The sequence below is a fragment of the Sphaeramia orbicularis genome, chromosome 16 (genome assembly GCF_902148855.1).
Source record: "Sphaeramia orbicularis chromosome 16, fSphaOr1.1, whole genome shotgun sequence".
Lineage (NCBI taxonomy): Eukaryota > Metazoa > Chordata > Actinopteri > Kurtiformes > Apogonidae > Sphaeramia > Sphaeramia orbicularis.
In genome coordinates this window covers 9,579,162-9,605,364 of record NC_043972.1, presented here as the reverse complement: position 1 = coordinate 9,605,364, position 26,203 = coordinate 9,579,162, and the positions used below count along the sequence as shown (strand labels likewise).

Sequence of the window (26,203 nt, the reverse complement as noted above, 5' to 3'; positions counted from 1 at the left end):
TGGTTTTGCTTTAAACAACCATTAGTGTATTAAACCGCAGACTGTTCCTTTAACCCATAATCCAAAGATCCTGAAGATATCCAGACAAAATGACCTCATTTGATAAAAATACATAAAAACAGCTTTTTTTCTTTTATTTTTTTGCACACACACAGATGTTGTTTAACCCTAAGGCAGTGGTTCTTAACCTTTTTTGGCTCGTGACCCCATTTTAGCATCACAAATTTCTGGCGACCCCAGACATTTTGCTAAATCGAATTTTTTTTGGATCATGTCATAGTTTGCTATACTATGTTGCGAATAAACATTAATTTTAGATGACATTTAGTCTATATAATGTATATTATTGTGGACAGAGGCAGCAAAGTCAGGTGTAGATTACTGCACAAAGGAAGAATTTGATTTTCCTTGGTCAGGATATGTACAGTCAGTCCAGCTTGGATTTACAAGGCTGATAATTAATACTGAACAAACAAAAACTCAAACTATGAATTATGAAAGAGCTGCAGCATCTGAAACCGACCACAATGAACATTTGACAGATAAACAGAACCACAGTGCTGCAGTTTCAGACTCACAGTTTATCATGTCTTTTATGTACTGGGATTGTCTCTGTCAACTCACCATATATTTTTAAAAGTAAGTTTTGTTTTTCTTTAAATTATTATCACTTATTAGAAATTTCAGGCAACCCCACGTGGGGTCCCAACCCCAAGGTTGAAAAACACTGCTCTAAGGACTACCATTATAACAGGCCTAGATTTCTTTGTTGTTTTTGCAATAAAAGTGTCAGAAAATGCATTTTTTGCCCATTCTTTTGCAGCTTTTTTTTCAGCGAAAACTGAAATCTGGCCATTAATTATCATTATTATATGTAATATATGCTTAAAGAGTGTGTTATTGTAAGAAATAAAAAAAATGGCTTGAATTGTTATCATATGTACTTTAAAATCAACTGTAAGAGTGCAGAATGAAATATTATGAGATAATAGAAATACATTTTCAAGTGCTTCACTTGTCCGCACACGTTTTAGCTTGTCTGGAGCATTCTATGTCTATGTTACAGCGTCTTATTTTTGGTTATTTCCAGTCATTTTTAGCCTGTGTGGTTAATCAACTATCAATGAATTATACAAACTGGATAAATACAGATTAAAAACAGTCAAAAAAAAAAGACAAAGAAAAAAAAACAGTGAAAATCAACCAAAAAAATAGCAAAACACACTAGCAGAACACTCCAAAACAGCACTATCACTATTACATAGAAGAATTTATCGCAAAAACACTGTTAAAACGCTGCTAAAAGTAATAAAAATCTTCCATCTCTCTCTCTCACCGACTGCATTCTGCTGCTCTATGTCCCGCCCACTTCCACCCCTTCCTCTCATCTAGAAAATGAGGCGGCAGCCGATCATTGTGGGTATTTGGTCAGCAGCGGTCGGCCATATTGGCATGAGGTCACAAAGTTGAATAAAAAATATCCAAGTATCAATATGAGCCGATGAAGAATTCTGAATCGCTCCGTCGTCATCGAGTAGAAATGACGCAGCGCTTGTTGTGGTTTTGCTTTTTATGACCATTAGTGTATTAAACCGCAGACTGTTCCTTTAACCCATAATCCAAAGATCCTGAAGATATCCTGACAAAATGACTTCATTTGATAAAAATACATAAAAACTGCTTTTTTGTCTTTTATTTTTTGCACACACACAGTTTTTGACTACCATTATAGGACTACCATTATAACAGGCCTACATTTCTTTATGATGTTTTTGCAATAAAAGTGTCAGAAAATGTATTTTTTGCCAATTTTTTTGTCCTTTTTTTTTTCCAGGAAGAAGTTATATTTTAATATCTGGCCATTAATTATCATTATTATATGTAATAGATGCTTAAAAAGTGTGTTATTGTAAGAAATAAAAAAACAACAACATTTACTTTAATTTTTTTCATTTTCATTTAAAAAAAAAACTGTAAATGTGAATAACAAAACTTTGACGTTATAAAAATACATTTTCAGATATTATACATGTGCTCAGAAATTTTTGGTTTGTCTGGAGCGTTCTATGTCCATGTTACAGCTTCTTATTTTTTGTTATTTCTAGTCATTTTTATCCTGTGTGATTAATCAACTATCAATGACCTATACAAACCAGATAAAAACAGTAGAAAAAAGGTAAAGAAAAAGAAAAAACAGTGAAACTCAACAAAAAAAATGGCAAAACACACAAGTAGAACACTCCAAAACAGCACTATCACTATTATATGCAATTACTTACAAGAATTCACTGCAAAAACACTGTTAAGACATTGCTAAAAGTAATGAAAATCCTCCACCTCTCTCTCACCGACTGCTCTCTGCTGCTCTATGCTCCGCCCACTTCCACCCGTCCCCCTCAGCTAATGCAGGCCTCTACCCTGACGTGTTATATAGCGAACAAAAGCTTAGAATCTCAGCTTTCAGATGACATGTAGATTTTATCAATAGTGCAAACTGTTCAGGGGTTACAGTATTTCAAATGACGGTGTTTCCAAAAATTGTGGCACTGGAGACACCATCATCCTCAAAGGGTTAACGTGCACAGAAAAATCCACATCTAAAGTTAACCCATGAAGACCCAGTGTGACTTTTGTAGCAGTTCCCAAATGAATTTTTCTCTCTCTTCAACATTTCCTAAATGATTTATCACCATTTTATTAAAATATTATCCTCTATATTTTTGCATTTTTTTCAGTGAAAATCATCTATTTTCCTATATTTAATTCACTGATCATGTAGGTGTTCATCAAAGCTCAGATTAAAGTTAAGGGTTATTATATCAAAAACAGAAAAAACTGAAGAAAAAGTTACTTTTTCAGCAAAATACATAAACCAAATGTCTCCATCCACTGTTAATGATCCACCTCCATTATTTTTACTGGTGAATCAATGTTGTAGAAGATGACGGTGTTTCCACGGTAACTACAAAGCCTCTGAACGTCCAAATGGGTCATATCTGATGACCACGAAAAGATGAATAACTGTATTTTACGCCGATTATTTCAACATATTTCTTCAGGTTGTGGCTTATTTTGTTCTTGTTGCTGATTATTTTTTCATTTTCTTGTTCATTTTATTAATTACTGTGGCTGCTCTGGTTCATTTTATTGGCTATTTAATTAATTTTCCCTCATTTTTGTTCACTTTTCTTTATTTTGTTTATGTTTCAGCATTTTCATGCTCATTTATTTATTTATTTATTTATTTTCCAATTTTGTTCAGTTTGTGGCTTATTTTGTTAATATTCCTCATTATTTTGTTGATTTATTATTTGTTTTTATTCCTTTTTCTCAGTAGTTTGGCAGTTTTTTGTTCATTTTGTTGCTTATTTTATTTATTTTAGTATATTTTTTGTCTTATTTTCTTCACCTTAATTATTATTTTGTAGACTTTTTTTTTTCTTCATTTTTGTTCGTTTTCTCCACTGTCATTGATCCAACTCCATGGGTTTTACTGGTGAATCGATGTTCTAGAAGATGACGATGTTTCCATGGTAACTATGGAGCCTCTGAACGTCCAAATGGGTCATATCTGATGACCATGAAAAGATGACAAACTGTATTTTACACCAATTATTTCCATGGATTGATAGAATTAATGGATGAACAGTTTAGATCAGTAGATACTTTGGTCTCTGGTGGATGTTTGGGTCTTTATGGGTTAAAAACAATTAAAAAAAAAAAGGTCATGCCTCCTGTATCTGTTATGGTTTGGGAAGATAAATTATTCTATTAAATCATTACTAACTAAGCTGTATAATGTTAAATATTCTGTGTAATCTGTGCAGGTACATGAAGTTAATTTTAGGGTCCATGTTGTGCCGACCAGGCTTTGCAGACCCCTACTCATCTACAAAATGAGGCGGCTGCTTGTCATTGTGGATGTTTAAGTCAGACATATTAGTATGCGGTCACGAAGCTTAATAAAAAATATCCAAAATATCAGTACGAGGGGATGAAGAATTCCCAATCGCTCCATCCGTCGTCATTGAGTGGAAACGATGCAGCGCTTGTTGTGGTTTTGCTTTTTACGACCATTAGTGTTTTAAACCGCAGACTGTTCCTTTAACCCATAATCCAACTCCTAAGCCCAAACCCCTAAAACACTGCAGACAAAATGACCTCATTCAACAAAAACATATAAAGCTACTTTTTCTCTTTGATTTCTTGCACACGCAGCTTTTGTTTAACGTACATCGACAGCTGCTGTACTCCGTCAATGATCTATCCAGTATTTTTTTTTAGCATTTTAAGATCCTCGCTCTGAAAACATCACCATCATCATCATGAACATCTAGTGATGACGGACTTAAAACAGGACAGGAGATACTGTAGATCACAGGTGTCAAACATACGGCCCGGGGGCCAAAACCAGCCGGCCAAAGGGTCCAATCCATCCTGTAGGATGAATTTGTGAAATGCAAAAATGACACTCGAGATATTAACAGTCAATCCTTTTACTTTAGGGCCCATATAAAGCCCTACTTTAGTCTCAAGTGGGTCAGATCAGTAAAATACTGCCATAAAAACCAACAAATAATGACAATTTTTCCTCTGTTTTAGTGTAAAAAAGTGAAATTACATGAAAATGTGGAAATTTACAAACTAGCCTTTCACAAAAAATATGAAAAACAGAAATTGTCGAAAGAGAAGTAAGCGCAATATTACCAATATTCTGCCAGTTACTAAATATTTTGTGTATTTTGCAGATCCATTGTAATCTGTAAGTTGTAATGCACATTTACAAATGATAAGCAAAGGCATAATAGAGTAAAACTGCACTTATTTTTAGTAATAAATTTCAGTTTTTTCATGGTTGTTCATGTCATTCACATTTCTAAAAGGACAGTTTATACATGTAGATGTTTCCATATTGTAATTCTACTTTTTTCACTATAAAACGCATTCAAATGTTTGGAGTTGGCATTATTTATATATTATTATGCTATTAACCCTTTCATGCATGAATTATGAGAACCTTAGTTGAGTTATTTTCCTGAGTGTTTTTATTCCTCCTCAGGCATGAAAAAAAAAAAAAACAATGCGATTGAAATTTTTTTATGAACCTTTTTTTCATGGAGTTACAAAAATGTCCGCTCAGCTGGACACCAATTTTTGAAGCAAAAAAACATGTATTTAAAACCCATCATCAGAAAGTGATAAACTGCGTGAAAGCTATGAAATAAAACATTTTTCATGCAGATAATCTGGTGTTTTCTCACATTTTAACATATTCTAATACTAGTTATTACTAACTTCATGCAGAAAATATGCAAAAAACAAACAAACAAACTTTTTGATTAAGAAAACTGTTGTTTACAGTGTAATAACAATTAGCAATTGATTTAATACATGTTACTGCAGATCAGGTTGATCAACCTGATCTGCAAAGTTACAGTAATGGTATGAATTACAGTGTATTATGGGATAGTGTGTAAGTGTCCACTGTGTTGGCTGATATGGAACTAAAACAACAACACCCATGAATATACAAGAGAACAGCTGGAAAATAACTGTCCACTGGAGTGACCAGTATGCATGAAAGGGTTAATTCACTGGTCTGGCCCACTTCAGATCAGACTGGGAGGATATGGCCCCTGAATTAAAATGAGTTGGACACCCCTACTGTAGATGAACCTTTTTCTGCTGTGGATACTGTAAACATACTGTATGATGGGGTTTGTTTTTACCTGTGCTGCTTTACTTTATTAAACTTGTCATGTTTTAAGGTCAGGAGGTGGACTTCCTGAAAGTAGCAAGAATTAGTCAAACTCAAATGTTTTTGGTTCGGATTCAGTTGATGGAAATTAGGAAGCGGTCTGTCCACTTTCATGTAAATCACAAGGATGTTTTTCCAACATATTATAGGTTTAACCTTTGAGTCCCAAAGTTGGTCTGTTGCCCAGAATTCCTCTTAATACCATTGTTGGCAGTGGCTTATGTCGTCTACCCATGATGCACTGCAAGCTGCACCTATATATTTGCATGCACAGACACTATATGGACAAAAGTATTGGGACACTATATCTCATAATATAGTTTTATATTGGGATAAATACCATTACATTGGTTAGTTTGGTTTAAATTGTTATCTTTGCTTCCAAAATGCCTCAAATTTCAATGTTTCTAAACTATATGGACATAAATATTGGGACACATCATGTCTACAACTGTAAGATGTCCTGTTCATGCTGATTTAAGATTAAAAACATCAGTATTTCCTTAAAGTTTAATGGGAGATTTTTCTTCCTACGTGAGATGTGAAGAAAGTAGATGGAAAAGAATGAACAATACAGATATCAAAGAGAATAAAACAGCATCAAAATGAACAAAAATGAGCAGCGCGAGCATAAAAAATGAACAAAAGAGCCTCAAAATGAACAAAGATGAAGACAAGCACATAATAGTGAGCAAAATACACACACACAAAAAAAGAAAGTAGATGGTTAGTTGTGGTAGGAAATTATTATTTACAGTCAGAGTATGAAAAATATTTTAGAAATTTAGAGGTAGAACATTTAAAATCATAGTCATGGATTTAAAAAAATATATTAAAAAAATCAATGCTGAGAGAAATGAAGTAAAAAGCATCTCTGAGGCATTTTGGAAGCAAAGATCATTTAAACCAAACTAACCAATGCAATATTTATCCCAATATAAAACTATATTATGACATCTTTCATTATTGTTTTATATCCCGACTGTTAGAAAAGGAACACCTGAATTCAACATGTTTCATTGCTTTTGTCCATATGTAGCTCCAGTTGAAGGAATTCTTTGCTGTGTAATGTCTGAAGAAGAGCCTTGTGGTCAAAACATTTCATATAATCATGGATAAAAAAAAAAATTTAAAAAAATCATGTTGAGAGAAATTAGGGCTACGTTCAGACTGCAGGTAAATGTGACCAAAGCGGATGTTTTTGCCCATTTGTGACCTGTATCCGATCTGTTAAAGACAGTTTGAACAGCACTAATCTAACCCAGGTCACTTTCATATGTGGTCCTAAATCTGATACGTATCTGACATTTTGCAATGCAACTTCAGTCTGGACGGCCAGGTCACATTCATCTGATGTTTATCTGATCGAATGTCACAAGGAGTGTCACTTCTGTAAACACAGTGTGTGTCTGCGTGGTCAATTATTATGCCAGGACCTCTTTTGTGCATGTGGGTCACTTCAGGGTCGCATTCAGTTCAGACTCAAAACTGATAGAAGTCGCATTTAATGTGTAATACAGTATGAACGAGTACACAAAAAATCAGATTTCACCAAAAAATCTGATTGTGCATTAAGACCTGCTGTCTGAATGTAGCTTAAGTCCAAACCATCTCTGAGGCACTGCAAAATAGCTGATATATATCGAATATAGGACCACATATGAAAGTGGTCTGGGTTGCATTTGAAAAAATCGGATTAGTGCTGTTCAAACTGTCTTTAACAGATCAGATACAGGTCACATATGGGCGAAAAAATCAGATTTGCAGTCTGACCGTAGCCTTAATTTCTCTCAACAAAGTTTTTTGTTTTTTTTTTTTTTAAAATCCATGACTATGATTTTAAATGTTCTACCTCTAAATTTCTAAAAATATTTTTCCTGCTCTGACTGTAAATAATTTTCTACCATAACTAACCATCTACAGGGTGGGGAAGCAAAATTTACAATGAACATTTAGTTGTTTTTTCTCAGCAGGCACTACGTCAGTTGTTTTGAAACCAAACATATACTGATGTCATAATCATACCTAACACTATTATCCATACCTTTTCAGAAACTTTTGCCCATATGAGTAATCAGGAAAGCAAACGTCAAAGAGTGTGTGATTTGCTGAATGCACTCGTCACACCAAAGGAGATTTCAAAAATAGTTGGAGTGTCCATAAAGACTGTTTATAATGGAAAGAAGAGAATGACTATGAGCAAAACTATAACCAGAAAGTCTGGAAGATACTATTAAAGAAGAATGGGAGAAGTTGTCACCCGAATATTTGAGGAACACTTGCGCAAGTTTCAGGAAGCGTGTGAAGGCAGTTATTGAGAAAGAAGGAGGACACATAGAATAAAAACATTTTCTATTATGTCAATTTTCTTGTGGCAAATAAATTGTCATGACTTTCAATAAACTAATTGGTCATACACTGTCTTTCAATCCCTGCCTCAAAATATTGTACATTTTGCTTCCCCACCCTGTACTTTCTTCACATCTTACTGAGGAAGAAAAATCTAACATTAAACTTTAAGGAAGTATTGATGTTTCTAAACTAGAATATTGGGACACATCATGTCTACAGCTGGAAGATGTCCTGTTCATGCAGATTTGAGATAAAAACATCAATATTTCCATCTCTGAGGCATTTTTGGAAGCAAAGATAATAATTTAACCCAAAATAACCAATGCAATAATATTTATCCCATAATATAAAACTCTATTCTGACATTAATCATTACACTGGGTTACCAAAAAAATGTTTTTTGCAAGTTGTCTAGGTTTTTTCAACTGAATTAGGACCATTTTGCACCGCTAAATCCAAAAATGACATCTGTTTTTCTCAATCAGGTCAGGTTTTTTTGCTAATTTGATTTTGAAAAATTTGATCTTCTCACAAAATATAATAATTAATACCAAAATAAGATTGGTAAGCACACTTTATGAAACTTGTGACTTGATTCCTGTTAGGTACAATGGTGTATTCACCGCAGATGTAGCAGAATACGTCAGGCTTATTTTTGCAAGATCTTCTAGTCGAAGCCATTTCATTCACCTGTAATATTAAAAAAAAACATTAATCATAAATTGGCAAAAGTAAAATCTGCAGAACTCGTATATTGCAAGAAATATAAAAGAATTTTGTATCATATGATGCGAAAATGCCCATAAATGTAAGCAAAAATGTTAAAAAGCCAATATGTAGCATAGTTCAGAAAGTTGACCTGATTGAGCCAAATTAATGTGATTTTTGGATTCAGCACACCAAAATTATCCTAAATCAGCTCAAAAAACTTAAACAATAAATTTGTTGTTGACCAGTGTTATTGTTTTGTATCCCAGACCCCTGTTAGAAAAGAAACGCCTGAATTCAACGCGTCCCATTACTTTTGTCCATATAAACGCTGAGGTCCTACTTTGTCAGAAAAGGTGGAAGGTGTTGATAATGACAAACTCCAGATGTGTTTGGTCCTGTGACCTTCATGTGACCTGCAGACGCTTCACTGAGCACGCTCTACTTCTGTCCACCTTCCTCTTGCTTTCGTCAAATGTTGTTTTGTCAAACGTTTCCACTTTTGCAGCCTTTTTTTTTTTTTAAATATCAATACATTCTCAGTGATGTTATCGCACCAGAATGTGCGGCGTTACAGTAGCCATCAACATCCTGTAGCACTTAAAGATTTAGCTCATGTCGCAATCGTTTACCCCCCAAAAAACTGCCTCAAGTTTCAACCAGAGGGAAGAACTTTTCAAAACCACGTCCCTCCGGTGCATTCCTGTGCCAAAAAAAGCTGAAAATGTAGGGTCAAGCTAAAAAAAAAAAAAAAAAAGTCCAACATAACTCTAACTGTTCAGAGATTAGAGAGGACACAGGGTTTTACCTCCGTGGTTGTGGTTCTGCCTTGTCATGTGTGAACCCTCCACCCTTTAACTGAGTGATGTGGCCATAACACTGATCTGACGCACACAAAAATACACATCCACACTTAAAATTAAAGAAAAGCCTATGCTGCTCTTATCTATTATGGTCTGGAAAGATAAATTACTTGTTTAAAGGGGTCACATTTTACTTTTTTTAAATGGAATTATACATTTTCCAACATTTCCCTGTGGTCTACATAAACTGTAAATGCTCTGCTTGGGTCCGAATTCTTCATTAACCCTTTCATGCACGAATTATTTATAGAACCTTAATCAAAATTTTTTCCTGAGTGTTTTTATTCTTCTTCAGGCATGAAAAAAACAATGCGATGAGAATTTTCTTCTGAAAAATAAATTAAAAAAATAAAGTAAAATAAAAATAATTTTAAAAATTTTTAAAATACATAAAAAAAATAATAATGAAAAAAAAAAAAAAAATCTTATGGACCTATTTTTCATGAAGTTGCAAAAATTTCCACTCAGCTGGACACCACACGTTTAATTTTTGATGCACAGAAACATGTATTTACTGATAAATTGTGTAAAAACTCTGGGGAGGGCTTTGTGATTCTAGGGGTTTATGCTCAGAAGAGATCTACAAAATGGCAAAAATTGAAAAAAAAATAAAATAAAACAACAAAAACAACAAAATCCATGAATATAGAAGAGAAAAGCTGTAGAATAGCTGTCCACTGTAGTGACCAGTATGCATGAAAGGGTTAATTCAACTCCACAGGTCCATCTTCAACACTACAGTCGCAGAAAAAAAGTTTGTTTTTTTTTTTCAACATTCTTTTTGTTGAAGTCAAGGTAAAAGAAAGTGGCAGTCATACAAGAAAAACAATGCTTTTAGATTTTCTACATAACAAAAAAACATAATACCCACCCCATCCCTCCACCCACCCTACAAAGTCCCGGGCAACGAATCCCCATCTAAGATTAACCCTTTCACGCACGGTGGTCACTCCAGTGGACAGTTCTTCTCCAGCTGTTCTCTTGTATATTCAGGGTTTTGGTTGTTTTAGTTCCATATCAGCCAACACAGTGGACACTTATGCACCATCCCAAAATACACTGACATTCAGACCATCACTGTAACTTTGCTGTTCTTGATAAACCTGATCGGCAGTGACATGTTTTAGTGTAAATCAGTCACTAATTGTTATTAGACTGTAATTGACAGGTATTTTTTAAACTTTTTTTTTTTTTTTTGCATATTATCTCCATGCAGTGAATAATAACTAGTATTAGAGTATGTTCAAATGTGAGAAAATATCTGATTAGCAGCATTAAAAATGTTTTTATTGCATTGTTTTCCATATCATTTTCTGATATTAGATTTTAAATACATGTTTCTTTGCTTCAAAAATTAAATACATGGTGTCCAGCTGAGTGGAAATTTTTGTAACCTTTTTTTTTTTTTTTAAATCGATTGAATTGTTTTGTTGTTTGTTTGTTTTTTATGTCTAAAGAAGAATAAAAACACTGCAGAAAAATATCTTGACTAAATTTCACATAATTAGTGCATGAAAGGGTTAAATAAATAAATACACTGTAAAAAATGACTATAGAATCAACACCAAAAAGTTGTAAAATTGCAACATGAAAAAACTGTAAGTGACAATACAATGCAAGGTTGTTTATTTGAAAAGATTTTTCTGTTAACAATTAAATCAAATATAGCTGTAGTTTTTACAGGAAGAGCATGTGAACAAAACCAGGTTTGTATGTAGAAATGATGTATTTCTATTGTTTTTAGAAAATAAAACTGTAAATTGAAAAACAATGTGGTGCCGTTTAAATTGCAAAGACCATAATGTTGAAATAATGGCCTATTTCCTTTTTTTTTTTTTCCCTTTTTTTTTTTTAAATAAAAAAGTTATTTAAAAAAGTAAACATTTAAGAATTTAACATTTTAAACTTGTAAATTAATGGGTTGGTAGAGTTGGTAGAGTGGCTCATCCAATAACCAAAGGGTTAGTGGTTCAAATCCTAGCTCCGACTGTGTAGGGTTCAGTGTCCATGGAAGACACTGAACCCTAAATTGCTCCCAGTAGGAGCTGGTGGCTTTGGAAAGTACTTTGGACACCATGAAGGTGTAGAAAATGCGCTAAATTAGTGCAATCCATTTACCATTTAAATCCAATATTAAATCTACATGTTTAAAATGTTAAATGTACGTGTTACTCCATAAACATGTTTACAGTTGGATGTGTTTTTTACAGTATTGTTCTGGGAACCACAGCTGCCAGTTTTTTTCCGTAAAAACAACAGGATTTTTTTTTTACAGTGTAAACACAACAAAGAAAAACATATAGAGGCAATAATATTAGAATGTATGGCACTCATCAGGCATAAATAATTAAACAAAAAGAAGACAAGAGTGGAGTTGGTCTACAAGCCAGATTTGAGAGCGAATTAGGTTATGTTGTGTTGGGCTGCGTAAGGACACGTTGTCCCTCATGATCTAGTTTAAAACTCATGAATTCATGAGTTATCAGGGAGAGTTTTTAGTGTGTTAATAAAGGACATTACAGAAAAAATGACTAGCCTACCCCTTGTTTTCTTCAGATTCTTGTTCATTTTAATGCCTGGTCCAACTAAAGGTCCATTTGTTTGGACAAATATAATGATAACAACAAAAATAGCTCATAGTAGTGTAATTTCAGAGCTGATATCTATCCATTTAACATGTTTTCTTGATAAAAACCAAAATCACTTCAGTTCTTCCATCAATATCTATGGCATTGTACTGACAAAAACAGTGCTTTTAGACATTCCATGTTTTCTTTTAGTTAGCACTGGATTGCATAACCATTGTTTCTGATGACTTTTGATGGTCTAATAATTTTTTCCGTAACTGTATTTTTGAATAATGACACCAGAAAAGTGGTTTTGAGTGCTGGCCCTTTAAATGCAAATGAGCTACTTCACACCCTGCCCCTTACAGGTTGTTGACCGTGCTGCTCTGTCCCATTTCTCTGTGCTAGGAGAAATTATATGTGCAAATATTGTGACATAACTAGTTATAGACGCAACAAATCAAGCAGGAATTAAAACAGGTTGTAGAAATCCACTCAATTTTTGCCGGAATGAATATAAAGATAGCTTTGCAGCACCTGGAGGGTTCAAATTCTACCTTTTTGAACCATTATGGTCCAAATACACAAATGAATGTAGCAAAGACTAATAAAAAAAATAGCTCATTTACATTGAAAATGCAAAATACAGAGGATAATATTATAATAAATGATGATAAATCACTTAAGAAAGGAGAAAAAAAATTGGGAACTGCCACAAAAGTAGCACTAGGTCATTATGGGTAATAATAAAGCTAATTTCAGCAAATAAACAAATTTTAAGAAATCTGTAATCAATAGTGAAACAATGCTAAATTAATGTAACTATGTTTTTTTTCTATGTGCTTTGTAAATGTTCATTCATTCATTTTCTGAACCCACGTTATCCTCACTAGGGTCACAGGGTCTATTCCCAATGTTAAAGTATTACAATTTTTACATAATTTTTAACATTTATTTATTTATTTGTAAATGTAGAAATTGTAATATTTAACATTGGGAATGGTCCCCAGGAAGAATAGTCTCTACTTTGGCACAGGCGAATGGGGATTCTTAAATGAAGAAATAAAGAAATAACAGCACAAAACACACTAAACCATTCACTTCTGTAGTCGATCAATAGAATAGAATAGAATAGAATAGAATAGAATAGAATAGAATAGAATAGCCTTTATTGTCATTGTGCTACTCCAGTCAGTGCAACAATATTGACAAAACACCAGTACTGTGGAAAATAAGAAAAGAGTGAATAGCCTATAAAATTACAAAAACTAAAAATAAGATAAAAAAAAAAAGAATAAAAATTGTAAAAAAAAAAAAAATAAAATAAAATAAATAAAATAAAAATTAAAGTAATATAAGACGAGCTAAATAGAATAAAAAATAAAAATGGACAAACTATGAATAGATGCAAATTAACAGTATTAACATGATATTAACAATATTAACAGTATGTATATCTATGAACCAAGTCTATATAAAAATGAAAATAGTCCAATTATATTTTGATAAGTATTGAATAAATATTACATTGTTGCTGCAGAACAGAAGAGCGGATAGTTGTATATATGTTATCACTATTCAGATTCATTTTTTAATCCCTTCACTCAGAAACCGCTTTTTTCTTTGCTTATCAGTAAAAATAAAAATAACATATATAGTCCATTTATATTTTGATAAGTATTGAATAAATATTGCCTTTTTATTGCAGAACAGTAGAGCTGATAGTTGTATATACATGTTATCTCTATTCAGATTCATTTTTTTAAAAATCCCTACACTCAGAAACCGTTTTTTTACTTGGTTATTTGTGTAAAAACCTACGCTAACCCTGTACCCTGAAGGTATCAAAGCATTTTTATGTGACATATTTACGTTGGGCTTCATATTGTTCACGTTAGGTCATTTCGGACTGTCATTTTCTACAAGGCTGACCCGGGACAGGCTTGGACTTTATGAGCAGATTCTTACAAATATGAGGTTTTTACGGCGACCGGCTCATGCAGAAGGTGTTCCCTCGTACCTCAAACCAGATGGGTGCGTCGGGGGGGAAAGACCGGGGCAGCTGGACCCCACGCATGGAGACGATCTCTTCATCCTGAGATTGTCCTGGAGCCAAGGACGCTGATGCCATGGGGGGTGAATGTAGGATGAATGAGTATCTGGGGAGCCTTAACGGTCCAAAACAAACTCTCCGTGCAAAGGCCCAGAGCTTCAGGCTCAGCTTTGAACTCCAGCGTCCATCAGTATTCAATAAAACCACAGTTAAGAGGCCGAGTAGGAGCTGGAACTGAACTGAACTTCAAACAGGCTCCGAGGTGGAGCTCACACCAAAGTTCTAATAGTTTTGGATTTTTCATTATAGTTTAGTTTTATTTAGTTTGGACTTTTTTTTTTCTCTCTAATTCATTTAGTTTTAATTCGTTTTTAGAGCAGGTTTGATAGTTTTTATTAGTTTTCTTTTTTTTTTCTAAATGCTTAGTTTAGTTTGACTTTTTTTCATATCTTTTATTCCCGTAAATCCCAGACAGGACTCTGCTGCTTTCTCCCAACTTTAGTCTCCATGTTTGCAGGTAGAGTGGGGACCAGAGGACGAATCCAAACGACAAGTTTTTTTTTTTTTTTTTTGAACAATTAACATTGAACAGTAAATATACATAATAGTATACAACAACAAGGGTAGAAAGTTCCATAATTCACAAAATCTTTTAGATTATATAGAGAAATACATGTAAGTAAAAACATTAGGAAAGAATAAATAAATAAATAAATAAATAAAATAAAAAAAATTGCTCGAGGAATAAATAGAAATTATACAAACTGAAAAAGATTATGCATTTGACATATTTTTTTTGTTTTATTTGCTTAAGAATTTATACTGTTTCTCAAATTGTCTACGTAATTGGAAAAAACGGCCTAAACGACAAGTGACGAGAAGTGACGGACCGTAAAGTTTCGTATGGTGCTGCTAGCTAAAATTGCTAGAGCAAAATAAATCGATTTTGAATCAATCCGACACTGACAAAGACAAATTTTATTTTTATTTTATTTCAAATTTTATTTCTACTGTTACGCCCCGGCTAGGGGACCCAGGGTGCAACACGAAGTTTGTGATCACTTTTCCTCACTCCCAAGCCATAGAGAAGAAAACCCTGGACACGGGTTTTACAAGTTTAACAAAAAAAGGTGATTTATTTACAAGGTGCAACAAAAGGATATTGACAGCTAGACATAAGGTAACTGAAACTTCAGGGTGGGCTCCGGCCAAAACAACAAACAAAACTGCACTAATGACAAATTAGGCTGACCTGCAAAATAAAAGAAACCAAAATACAAGGTCTAACCTTCCTATCAAAAACAGGAGAAAACTAGAAGCACTCGGAGAGCGCAGACCTCCGCCAAGGCTGATCAGTGGCCCCCCCCGTGGGCCCCCCCACGCCAAGGAGGTTATGTTTTTGCCAGGGTTTGTTTGTTTGTCTGTCTGTTTGTCTGTCCGTTAGTGAGCAACATAACTCAAAAAGTTATGGACAGATTTTGATGAAATTTTCAGGGTTTGTTGGAAATGGGCCCCCCCGTGGGCCCCCCCATCCCCGATCACCACCAAAATTTAATCATTTCTTCCTTATTCCATTTCCAACAAACCCTGAAAATTTCATCCAAATCTGTCCATAACTTTTTGAGTTATGTTGCACACTAACGGACAAACAAACAAACAAACAAACAAACAAACCAACAAACAAACAAACCAACAAACAAACAAACCCTGGCAAAAACATAACCTCCTTGGCGGAGGTAAATATGAAGTAAAACTCTGCTGATGTTCAGACCTGCTCATTCAGGTTCAGCTGAACTCATTTTATGGACACAGACCTTCCTGAGCCTAGACCTGAACAACTAAAGAACCCCATAATCACACCACTGTAGGCACAAGGCATGATGGGTAATCACTCTGGAACAGGGTCATTCTGGACTCAACAGACCATGTGACCTTTTTCCATGGAAACACAGTTCAATCTTTCTGCTCTTAAGAAAATCAAAGCATTTTTTTCTGATTATCTGCACTAATCAGTGGTTTTCTTGAGGTTCTACAGATGTTTAGTTCAAGTCCCTTCACTGTGTGAAAATTCTCCCACTTTCACTATTAAACCCACCCTCCAGTTCTTTTTTTTTTTTTTTTTTTTTACAATTTCACTTCACCAAATGCTTTTTGATCGCAGTCACAGTCCGCATTTCTTAGTTGAAGTTGATGGTTCATCGCGATTCCTCCAGGTTTTAATAAGACAGTGGTTTTTAACCAGTTATAGTCGTTTCATCATATATTTAGTTGCTTTCATTGCTTTGTGCAGGTCAGTTATTTGACCTTTCTGACACAGCGTTACATCTTTTCCACCTCTTTTTGCATAGTTGTTTAAGAAATGAGAACCTACCCACTGGTTCAGTTCAAGGGTTAAAGAACTTGTTGCAGCTGAAACCTATTAGTCACTGCAGTAATTATCCAATGGAACGATCTGAACGAGTTATTTAATGAAGTCCAGGTGAGTCGTGTACATTTGCAGTAAAACTGAAAAACTCCAGTACGTTGGTAGAAATTCCTTTGAGTTAAAATCAAATATCACAATCTTTACTTCCTTTACTCTCAATAATGTTCTTTTAATCAGAGCCAATAGAATCTGCAAAGTCCAATCCACCAGCTGTGGCTTTTTGTATTTTAGTGATCTAAAGTGTGACATTCACTGACATTACTTCATTTTTTTGTTCATTCCAGGGGACTCTTCATCACCATTCATGATCGTGGCCACATTTCTACCATTCTGCAGAACTGGCCAGAAAAGGACGTCAAGGTAAATAAAATCTCCTCAACAATAATCCTGGATATCTCTCTTATATATGTGTATTTTAGCAGATTTTGTGTATATTTTAGTGTAGTTTTTCAGTATTTTATCATATTTAAGTGCATTTTAACATATTGTTTGTATATTTAAGTGCATTTTTTTTAGGTTTCTTAGTGTATTTTTTGTGCATGTTGGTGTATAATAATAATAATAATAATAATAATAATAATAATAATAATAATGAATTAGATTTATTTAGCGCTTTTCTATGAATGCATACTCAAAGCACGTACAGAGGATCCATTATTCATTCGCTCTCACATTCTTCCTCTGGTGGTGGTAAACTACATCTGTAGCCACAGCTGCCCTGGGGCAGACTGACAGAAGCGTGGCTGTGTGTGTATAATAACTATGAGGCCCGTTGTACTGTTATTATGTGAAAGTAAGGACTAAAATTTTTCATTCGCTGAGACTAAATGTTATCATTTTCAAGGAAAGAGCGCTAATGCCTACTGTAGGTCACAAAGATTCTTACGAACGATGGGTTTGTACGAATCTTCCAGTTCGTTAAAAAAATGACAACATCCGGTCTTTTTGGTCTGTTTTTCCATTTCTGTCAGCTGGTAACTTTATTTTTTGTTATTAGAAAGAGAAAACAAAAATCAATCTGTTTTTTTGAATTTGGTTTATCTGTTTTGACGCTGAAAAAGAAAAACACCTTGAAATTCAATTTTAATTTGTCTGTTTTAATAGGAAAATCAATTAACCACTAATTTTTCTTTTGTTTTGGAAAAGAAAATCCATTTATCAAAAGATACACCGATTGCTTAATTCCAATTTTAATTTGTGCATACAATGGAAAGAATGAAAAAAAACAACTCGTTTTTTGATTTTTGATTTGCACATGAATAATAAAATAATAGAGCTGAAACAATTTATTGATTCAAAGTGATAAAAAAAAATCATTCAACCACAATTCTCCTGAATCAAAGCTTTGTTTCCTTCATTTCTCTGCTGTTAAACATAGGTTCCACTGTTGTGTTTACCATGAACGCTTATTGTGATGCACAAAGAAGCTTCAGTTTAGGAAAACTGCAATAGAATATTTCCCTTCAATCAATTCGAGTCGATTAATCAAATTGTGAATTTTTGCATTCGCTTCAAGCACCTAATCGATTAATCAGTTACAGCTCTAAAAAACAACGAGTAATTTTTTCATTTTCCACTTGTGGATTCTCAATTGAATATGAAAAGAACAAATGATACACAGATTATTTTGCTAAAAGGCTAATAATATATGAATCCAGTGATCTACTATTTTGTGTTTTGTGCCTCTTGACCTGCTCCACCTTTGGCCACTTTCCCAAACGCCTGAAACATTCCTTTAATCTAGTGCTCAGAGCAAATATGTGCAAGTCATAATCTGGTCATATGCAGAATGACGAAACCAGCAGGCATTCCTGGCATGTCAAATATACCTGCAGCCTCAGCCACCTGTTCATAGCTGTCAACAGCAGGGCATTTACCTCGGCGCTGACATGCCGCCTCTCCATGTCGGGGTGGTCTTATCGTAATGTGCCCTACTTTTAGCATTTCAGTAGAGAAAGGGCAAAGCGGAGCCAAAGCAGCCGTCCACGGGTATTTTCTGTCACCTATTACAGTAATGAGCAGTGGGATGGTTGGGGGGAAAAAGCTGCTAATGATATTCAGTCGGGTCATTATGTATTTTAGAGGAGAAAACTAACGACACTCTTTAAATCTGTCACACTGTGGACGGCTGAAAAAAAAACAAAAAAAAAACAGCCAGATCCATCTGCGTCACGACACAAACCGCTCCGGATTTAGGAATGCTTTAAATTAAACACTTCTGCTGTTGATATTAAATGTTGATCTGTTTCATGCTGTGGAATCAACCCAGAGGAACTTATTTATTGCTTATTAAGTAAAGTGACTAGTGAGTGGAGAGCCAGCAGCATGTAGGAGGCCCTGGCTGAAAGTGAGGGAAAAAACCATGTTTCCTGGTAGAAGAGTGGTAAAAAGTTTAAGTTAATGAGTCACGGAGACAGAAACGCTGCTTTATGCTTTGTTTATTCTCTCAGTGTGAATTAAATCTGTTGTTAGGATGGCTAAAGAGCACCCTCAGAGTTAAACGGATTGTCATGTTTGCTGGTTAGTTCACCAGCCGAGAGGTCATGAGTTAATGTGGAGGGGCGGAGTCTGTTGCTGTCTTCGTTTTTTGTTGCGTCATCGTCTTTGTCTTCATTAGCAATTTCTTCAAACATCATCTCCAATTAAACTGATGGTCAGATTAATTAAAAATTTTAGATGTAGCTTCGTTGGGACAATGTCTATGAAGTTTGTGCACAATTTTGAGAAATTTTGAAATGTTATAAATGTGTCTTTCCTTCTAATGGTCCATATTTTAATGGTGCATAACATGTAAATGGTTACAGATATTAATATAGTTCCTATTGATCACTGATAGAAGTCATATATGGACTTTCATTTGGGTCCATGACCTATGACCTTTGACCTTGAGTGACCTTGAAGGGTCAAACTCTAGGTCACCAATGTCTACATTTCAACGTTTTTCTCTGAAGTTAGAGGTTGGATTCGCTCTAAATTGTATATGTATCTTCCTTGGGACAGTGGCTGCAAAGTTTGTTCACAGTCTTGAGAAATTTAGATTTTTTTTTTACATTTTTGACACATTTTGGAAAATTAAAAAAAAAAACAAATAGCTTTTACTTCTAATGGTCCATATTTTGATGGTTTATAACATGTAAATGGGTAGAGATATCAATATAGTTCCTATTGATCAATGATAGGAAGTCATTTGGGTCCATGACCTTTGACCTTGACAGTTCAAACTCAAGGTCACCACCATCTAGATTTCAACAATCTTCTTCTCTGAAACTACTGGTCGGTTTCATTTCAAATGTTATATGCATCTTCCTTGGGACAGTTCCTACAACGTTAGTTCACAGTTTTGAAAAATTTTGATTTTTAAATTTTTGACAGATGAATTGGACCTCTCCTCAATTGTGCACAACCATTCCCTATAAAAAGACACCAAAATGGAGCAAAAACACATTTGTCCACAATGCCACGACTACTACAACCAGAGAGAGATCAGGCCATTGGCATGCTTCAAGCTGGACGGAGCAGACGGGCCGTAGCCAGGGTGTTTGGACTCCACCACTCTACCGTTGTACACCTTGCTGAGCGTTGCCACACCACCGGCTCCTCCAACGACTGTCCCAGATCTGGTCGACCGTGTGTTAGAACCGCTGCAGAGGACCATCCCAATCGGCTGTCACATCTCCGTGGCAGGTTTCGGCCCAATGTGGCCCGATCTCTCCCTGGTTTCAGTAGTCGTGGCATTGTGGACAAATGTGTTTCTGCTCCATTTTGGTGTCTTTTTATAGGGAATGGTTGTGCACAATTGAGAAGAGGTCCAATTCATCTGTGAGTTTCACTCATGAGCAGACATGGGTGAGGAATACAGAAATACAGTTCTTATTGCTTATCAAAATCAATCAACCGGAACCAGGGAAACAATAATTTAATTTTGACTCAGAATAGTACTGAAGTCATTGCAGTTTGTAATTTTGCAATAACTGTCATATTTCTGAAAAAATCGAGGAAATGAAAATGGTGCGTTTCTTTTTTCCTTGGGTGTATTATAAATGTGCCTTTCCTTCTAATGGTCCATATTTTGATGGTTTCTAACATGTAAATGGTTACAGATATCAATATAGTTCTTATTGATCACTGATAGAAGTCATATATGGACTTTGAATTAGTTGAGTTCTCCTCCAGTGAAAGTCCCGCCCACTTCTATTGTTAAATTGATCTGCATCCAGACCATAGTACTGGAACATAGAACAGAACCTGACAATCCTGCATTGTCATTGATTCTTTATAGAACATGCTGGTGAGATCCCATTTTGCTACTACGGGATGCCTTACAGCTGATTGTTATGTGACTTGGCAGGCCGTGTGTGTGACGGACGGTGAGAGGATCCTGGGCCTCGGAGACCTGGGTTGCAACGGTATGGGCATCCCGGTGGGAAAGCTGGCGCTCTACACCGCCTGCGGAGGAATGCCGCCACAGCAGTGCCTGCCGGTCATGCTGGACGTGGGAACGGACAATGAGGTGAGAACAGGTCTAAATATAGAGGGTATGCATGTAACACCGCTGTGGTTCCACCCAGTGAGAGGTGGAGTGGAGCTGTGAAAACACAAAAACACAACTACAACAGGAAACAGCACACACCCCCTGGATGACATTACCTTTACACGTTCTATTCAGTTCATAAATGCTGCTCTATCGAAGTAGTAACTGTGTAAAAATATCCACAACCACGTCACCCTCTGGCTTGTGAAGGGGTGGTCTGGAGCCAGGAGTTTGTGCTTTGGCTGAAATCAGAATTCTGACTTTATGTGCAGAATTCTGAGGTTTTTTTTCTCAGAATTCTGTCTTTTTTCTCAGAATTCTGACTTTAATCTCAGAATTCGGACTTTTTGTCCGCAGAATTCTGACTTTTTTTTCTTTTTTTTTTTTTTTTACAGAATTCTGATGTTTTTTTCTCAGAATTCGGACTTTAATCTCAGAATTCTTTTTTTTTTTCAGAATTCTGACGTTTTTCACAGAATTTTGACTTTAATCTCAGAATTCTGACATCTTTTTTCGCAGAATTCCGAGGGTTTTTTTTTTTTTTACAGAATTCTGATGTTTTTTCTCAGAAATCTGACTTTAATCTCAGAATTCTGACTCCTTTTTTTGCTGAATTCTGCCTTTTTTTTTTTTTTTTTTTTTACAGAATTCTGACTTTTGTTGTTGCAGAATTCTGACTTTAATCTATGAATTCTGACTTTTTTTGTATAATTCTGATGTTTTTTGTCAGAATTCTGACTTTAATCTCAGAATTCAATTTTTCTTTTCTCAGAATTCTGACTTTTTTTCACAGAATTCTGACTTTTTTTCTTTTTCTTTTCTTTTTTCTTTTTTTTTTTTTTTTTTTTTTTTTTTTTACAGAATTCTGACTTTTTTTCTCAGAATTCTGACTTTGATCTTACAATTCTGACTTTTTTTTGCAGAATTCTGACTTTGATCTTACAATTCTGACTTTTTTTTTTGCAGAATTCTGACTTTTTTTCCTGAGAATTCTGACTTTGATCTTACAATTCTGACTTTTTTTTTTTTCAGAATTCTGACTTTTTTCGCTGAATTCTGACTTTTTCACAAAATTCTGACTTTAATCTCAGGATTCTGACTTTTGTGCAGAATTCTGACTTTTTTCGCAGAACAATAATTAATTAAAAAAAAGTTCTGAACCTTAATTTTTTTTATTTTTTCCAGTGTCCCAATCCTCTGCTGTAGAATTTACATGCCATGCCACTGGAGAAATTATCTTAATCCGCTGTAGTCAGGTTGGCCTCGAAAAAGAAAACAAATCTCACACTTTACAAGCAGGAAACACCCTTTGCACGGGTGAGGTAAGCAGCTCCACTGATAGATGCCAGCTGGGAAAGCACCCGTCGCCGTGCCAACCGAGCTCTGCTTCTCAGCCCTGATCCCTGAAAGACAATCCAAACTCTGTGCAGGACAGCACGTGTTTTGGCGGCCTTAAACAGACTAAGAATAGCCCGTGCCCTCCTCTGAATATACAAGGCTGTGTGTATCCGTGTCATGTTGGCTCGGGTGGAGGGCGTGGCGGCCGCCGATGCACAGCTGAGCTCAACCCGCTGGAGTCTGCGCTCGATTTTCCAGAACAGCCTTCAGATGACTCAGGGCCGGTTTCAATGCAGTGAGTCTCAGGGGGATTAAGGATTTTAGATGAGTTTGTGAATAAAATTAAGCAAGAAAGTTAAGAAAGAGGCGAGGATAAGGCAGATCGGAGAAACAAAGAAGAGGAAAAACAGTGGTGCAGGTGATGGATCCGACCCAGTGCACACTTCATCACATCTGCATTATATCTGAAGAAACACTGCTGGTTTTCCACAAAGATCATTAAAGATATTAAACCACAAAGACCTGGGGTTACTTTTATGGCCATTCCAAAGTGTTTTTTCTCTGTATTTAACTTTTCTTAAGTGATTTATCACCATTTATTATGACAGTATTTATTTATTAGGGACAGTGCATATTAATGAACATCTACAGTAATAACTGGAAAAGCACTCAGAGAGCGCAGACCTCCGCAAAGGCAGCTCAGTCTCCCATGCTGTGATCTACTAAAAATAATACCCAACGAAAATCACTTTTTCGGAAATGGCGGTTTTCTCCTGGATCTACCTCCGTAGTCGTTGAAAACAAATCCGTTGGCGCGCTTCAGATTTCACACTGTCATGGCTATATTTTGGTGTTTGTTGCATGTCAATACAATAATTTGTTCCCTTGTTAGAATGAAAATTCTAAAACTCCACTATTTTTTCCTGTTCTGGATCATGGTGTCCAGAATTTTGTGAGGATCCAGATCAATCTTCAATATCTTGTAGAACCTGTTGGGAACTTATTCTGTATTTTTTTTTTTACCCTTTCACTCTGACCATTTATTTTGGAGTTACACATACATATGTTTAAAAAATCCCTATAATAAAGAATCCTTTTAAAAATTCCTGGATCCAGACAGTGATCCGGATCATTCCCAAAATCTGATCATTTGTTACTCGTCCCATTTCGGACATTTCCTGAAAATTTCATCAAAATCCATCCATAACATTTTTCATTTATGTTGCTAACTAACCAACCAACCAACCAACAAACAAACAAATAAACCCTGGCAAAAACATAACCTCCCTGGCAGAGGTAATAACTTTATTTATATAGCACCTTTAAAAACTGAGTTTACAAAGTGCTTTGACAGACAAAGCAAAAGTGCACAACAGCAGAATAAAACATAGCAAACAACACAATAAAAGAGATGAGTACAGCAAACATGAAAATATGACTAACTTTGAATGTATCATAGTGGAGAGGACAGAAATAACAGAACATGACGCTGTCAGATCAGTGCGAAATGAAGGAGTGGAATAAAACATCATCATGTATGTCAATATAAATGAATAACCAAAACAGGGTAAAATTAAGTATTCAACATTAAAAACATTAACTCTTTCAGTGCCATGGGCCGATCAGATCGGCTTTGGAGAACATGCCATATTTGTGTACAAACAAACCATCCACCCCCATTTCTTTCTCACATTTCGATGACGCTCTTTCAAATCTTCTTGCAAATTACGATCAATAATGAATCGGCTGCGTCCGGTGCGTTTTGAATCTAAGTAGCAATCGGTCGGATGTTACCGAGCGGTTTTTGACCAAGGAAGAGCTCGCGTTTCGTTTTCTGCTTGGGAAATTTTATGAATGAATTTATGAATGAAATCATATGCAAATTAGATGGCCATTTTGTAGTAATATCGTAAACACAGCGATCTGTCAAAACAGTCCCATCTGCAAGAAAATGAATTCTGATGACTATTCAGACTTCGATTATAAAAACGACGCGAAATACTGACAAACGGCCAAATTCTGTGGCACTTTTAAGGCTTATTAGCCCCTTAACTGTCTGGCACCGAAAGAGTTAAAAAGAGACGCCATCACATGAAGGCAAGTCTATAAAAATGCGTTTTAAGAGGTGACTTTAAAGATGACACTGATTCGCAAGCCTCATCTCCTCGGGCAGGCGACAACTGCAGCTGTAAATATGTCCGATTGTAGCAGCAGTGCTCATTTCCATCTGTAGTCCCTAGGCAGGTGACACGAAAGACAGGTGACAAAAGGCAAAACATCCTCAAAACACACAGAACAACACAGTGAGGACGATCTACTGACGGTCACAGGCTTAGTTTTCTTCAATTCCAGTATTTAAGTTGTGATTTGAAGGAGGCATATGACTGTGAGTCTCTTATGTTGAGGTAAACTGTTCCAATATTCAGTTCCAGTGGCTGAAAGTGTAGTTTGTCCAACAGTAGTGCACCTGCGTGGCATCTCACAGTCTCCTCGAGCTCTGTATTTTGTGTTTTTTCAGTGAACATCATGTATTTTCCTTCATTTAATTCACTGATCATGTGGATGTTCATAAAAGCTCAGATTAAAGTTGACGGTTATTATTTCAAAAACAGAGAAAACTGAAGAAAACGTGACTTTTTCTGTGAAATATATCATTAACTGAACATAAAACTACTGTGTCCATCCACTGTCCAACGTGATATCATGAATTGCGTAAATATACACTGCGCTTTTAATTGGCATGTTATATGTACACATTATAAGCTTTCCACATCAAATACCACGTGTTTAGTGGTTAGGGTTAGTGGTTACGGTTATGTAAACTGAAGATCTTGGCGTTAAATTAACACGTGATCAAATGGTGTTGAATAACATGCAAAAGGATGAAAATGCATACATATAGCACGCCAAATGCCATAAGAATTGGCGTAACATACAACGCAATTTCAGGAATCTGCACTGTTATTGATCCAACTCCATGGGTTTGACTGGTGAATCAATGTTGTAGAAGATGACGGTGTTTCCACGGTAACTAAGGAGCCTCTTAATGTCCAAATGGGTCATATCTGATGACCATGAAAAGATGAAAACTGTATTTTTTTCTGTTGTATTCTATTTTATTGTGTTCCAGTATTGTTTTAACCCATACGGACCCAGTGTTATTTGGCAGTTCCCAAATTATTTTTTTCTCTATATTTATCCTTCCTTAAGTGATTTATCACTATTTATTGTAATATTATCTTCTGTCTTCTATCTTCTTGTACTGTAGATGCACCCATATATATGATACATATTTCTAATCTGTAGTATAGAGTTAGCTTTTTGTATATTTTAGTATTAATTAGCAGTATTTCAGTAGTATATGTATATTTAATATTTTATCTCTGTAGTTTTTGCATATTGCTAATGTTTCTCAGTATTTTGTGTGATATTTTTATATCGTCTTTTCTGCATTTTAACTGCTTGCTGCTAAGAAGACAGAGCTGCTGAACAGATTTACATTGTTCCTGTGACAAAGACAATAAAATTCTATTGTACTATATTCTATATTTGACTTTATGTCCAGTATTTGTTTAACCCATACGGACCCAGTGTTATTTGGCAGTTAT

At 35.2% G+C, this 26,203-nt stretch overlaps 1 protein-coding gene across 1 annotated transcript in view; it reads left to right on the top strand.

The window, feature by feature from the left end:
* me1 (malic enzyme 1, NADP(+)-dependent, cytosolic) overlaps positions 1-26,203 on the top strand; it is a 210,428-nt gene that overhangs the window by 133,087 nt on the left and 51,138 nt on the right. Inside the window, exons 4-5 of the mRNA XM_030158231.1 lie at positions 17,011-17,086; positions 21,075-21,236. Of these exons, the coding sequence (XP_030014091.1) occupies positions 17,011-17,086; positions 21,075-21,236 (238 nt within the window). The remainder of the gene's footprint in view (positions 1-17,010; positions 17,087-21,074; positions 21,237-26,203) is intronic.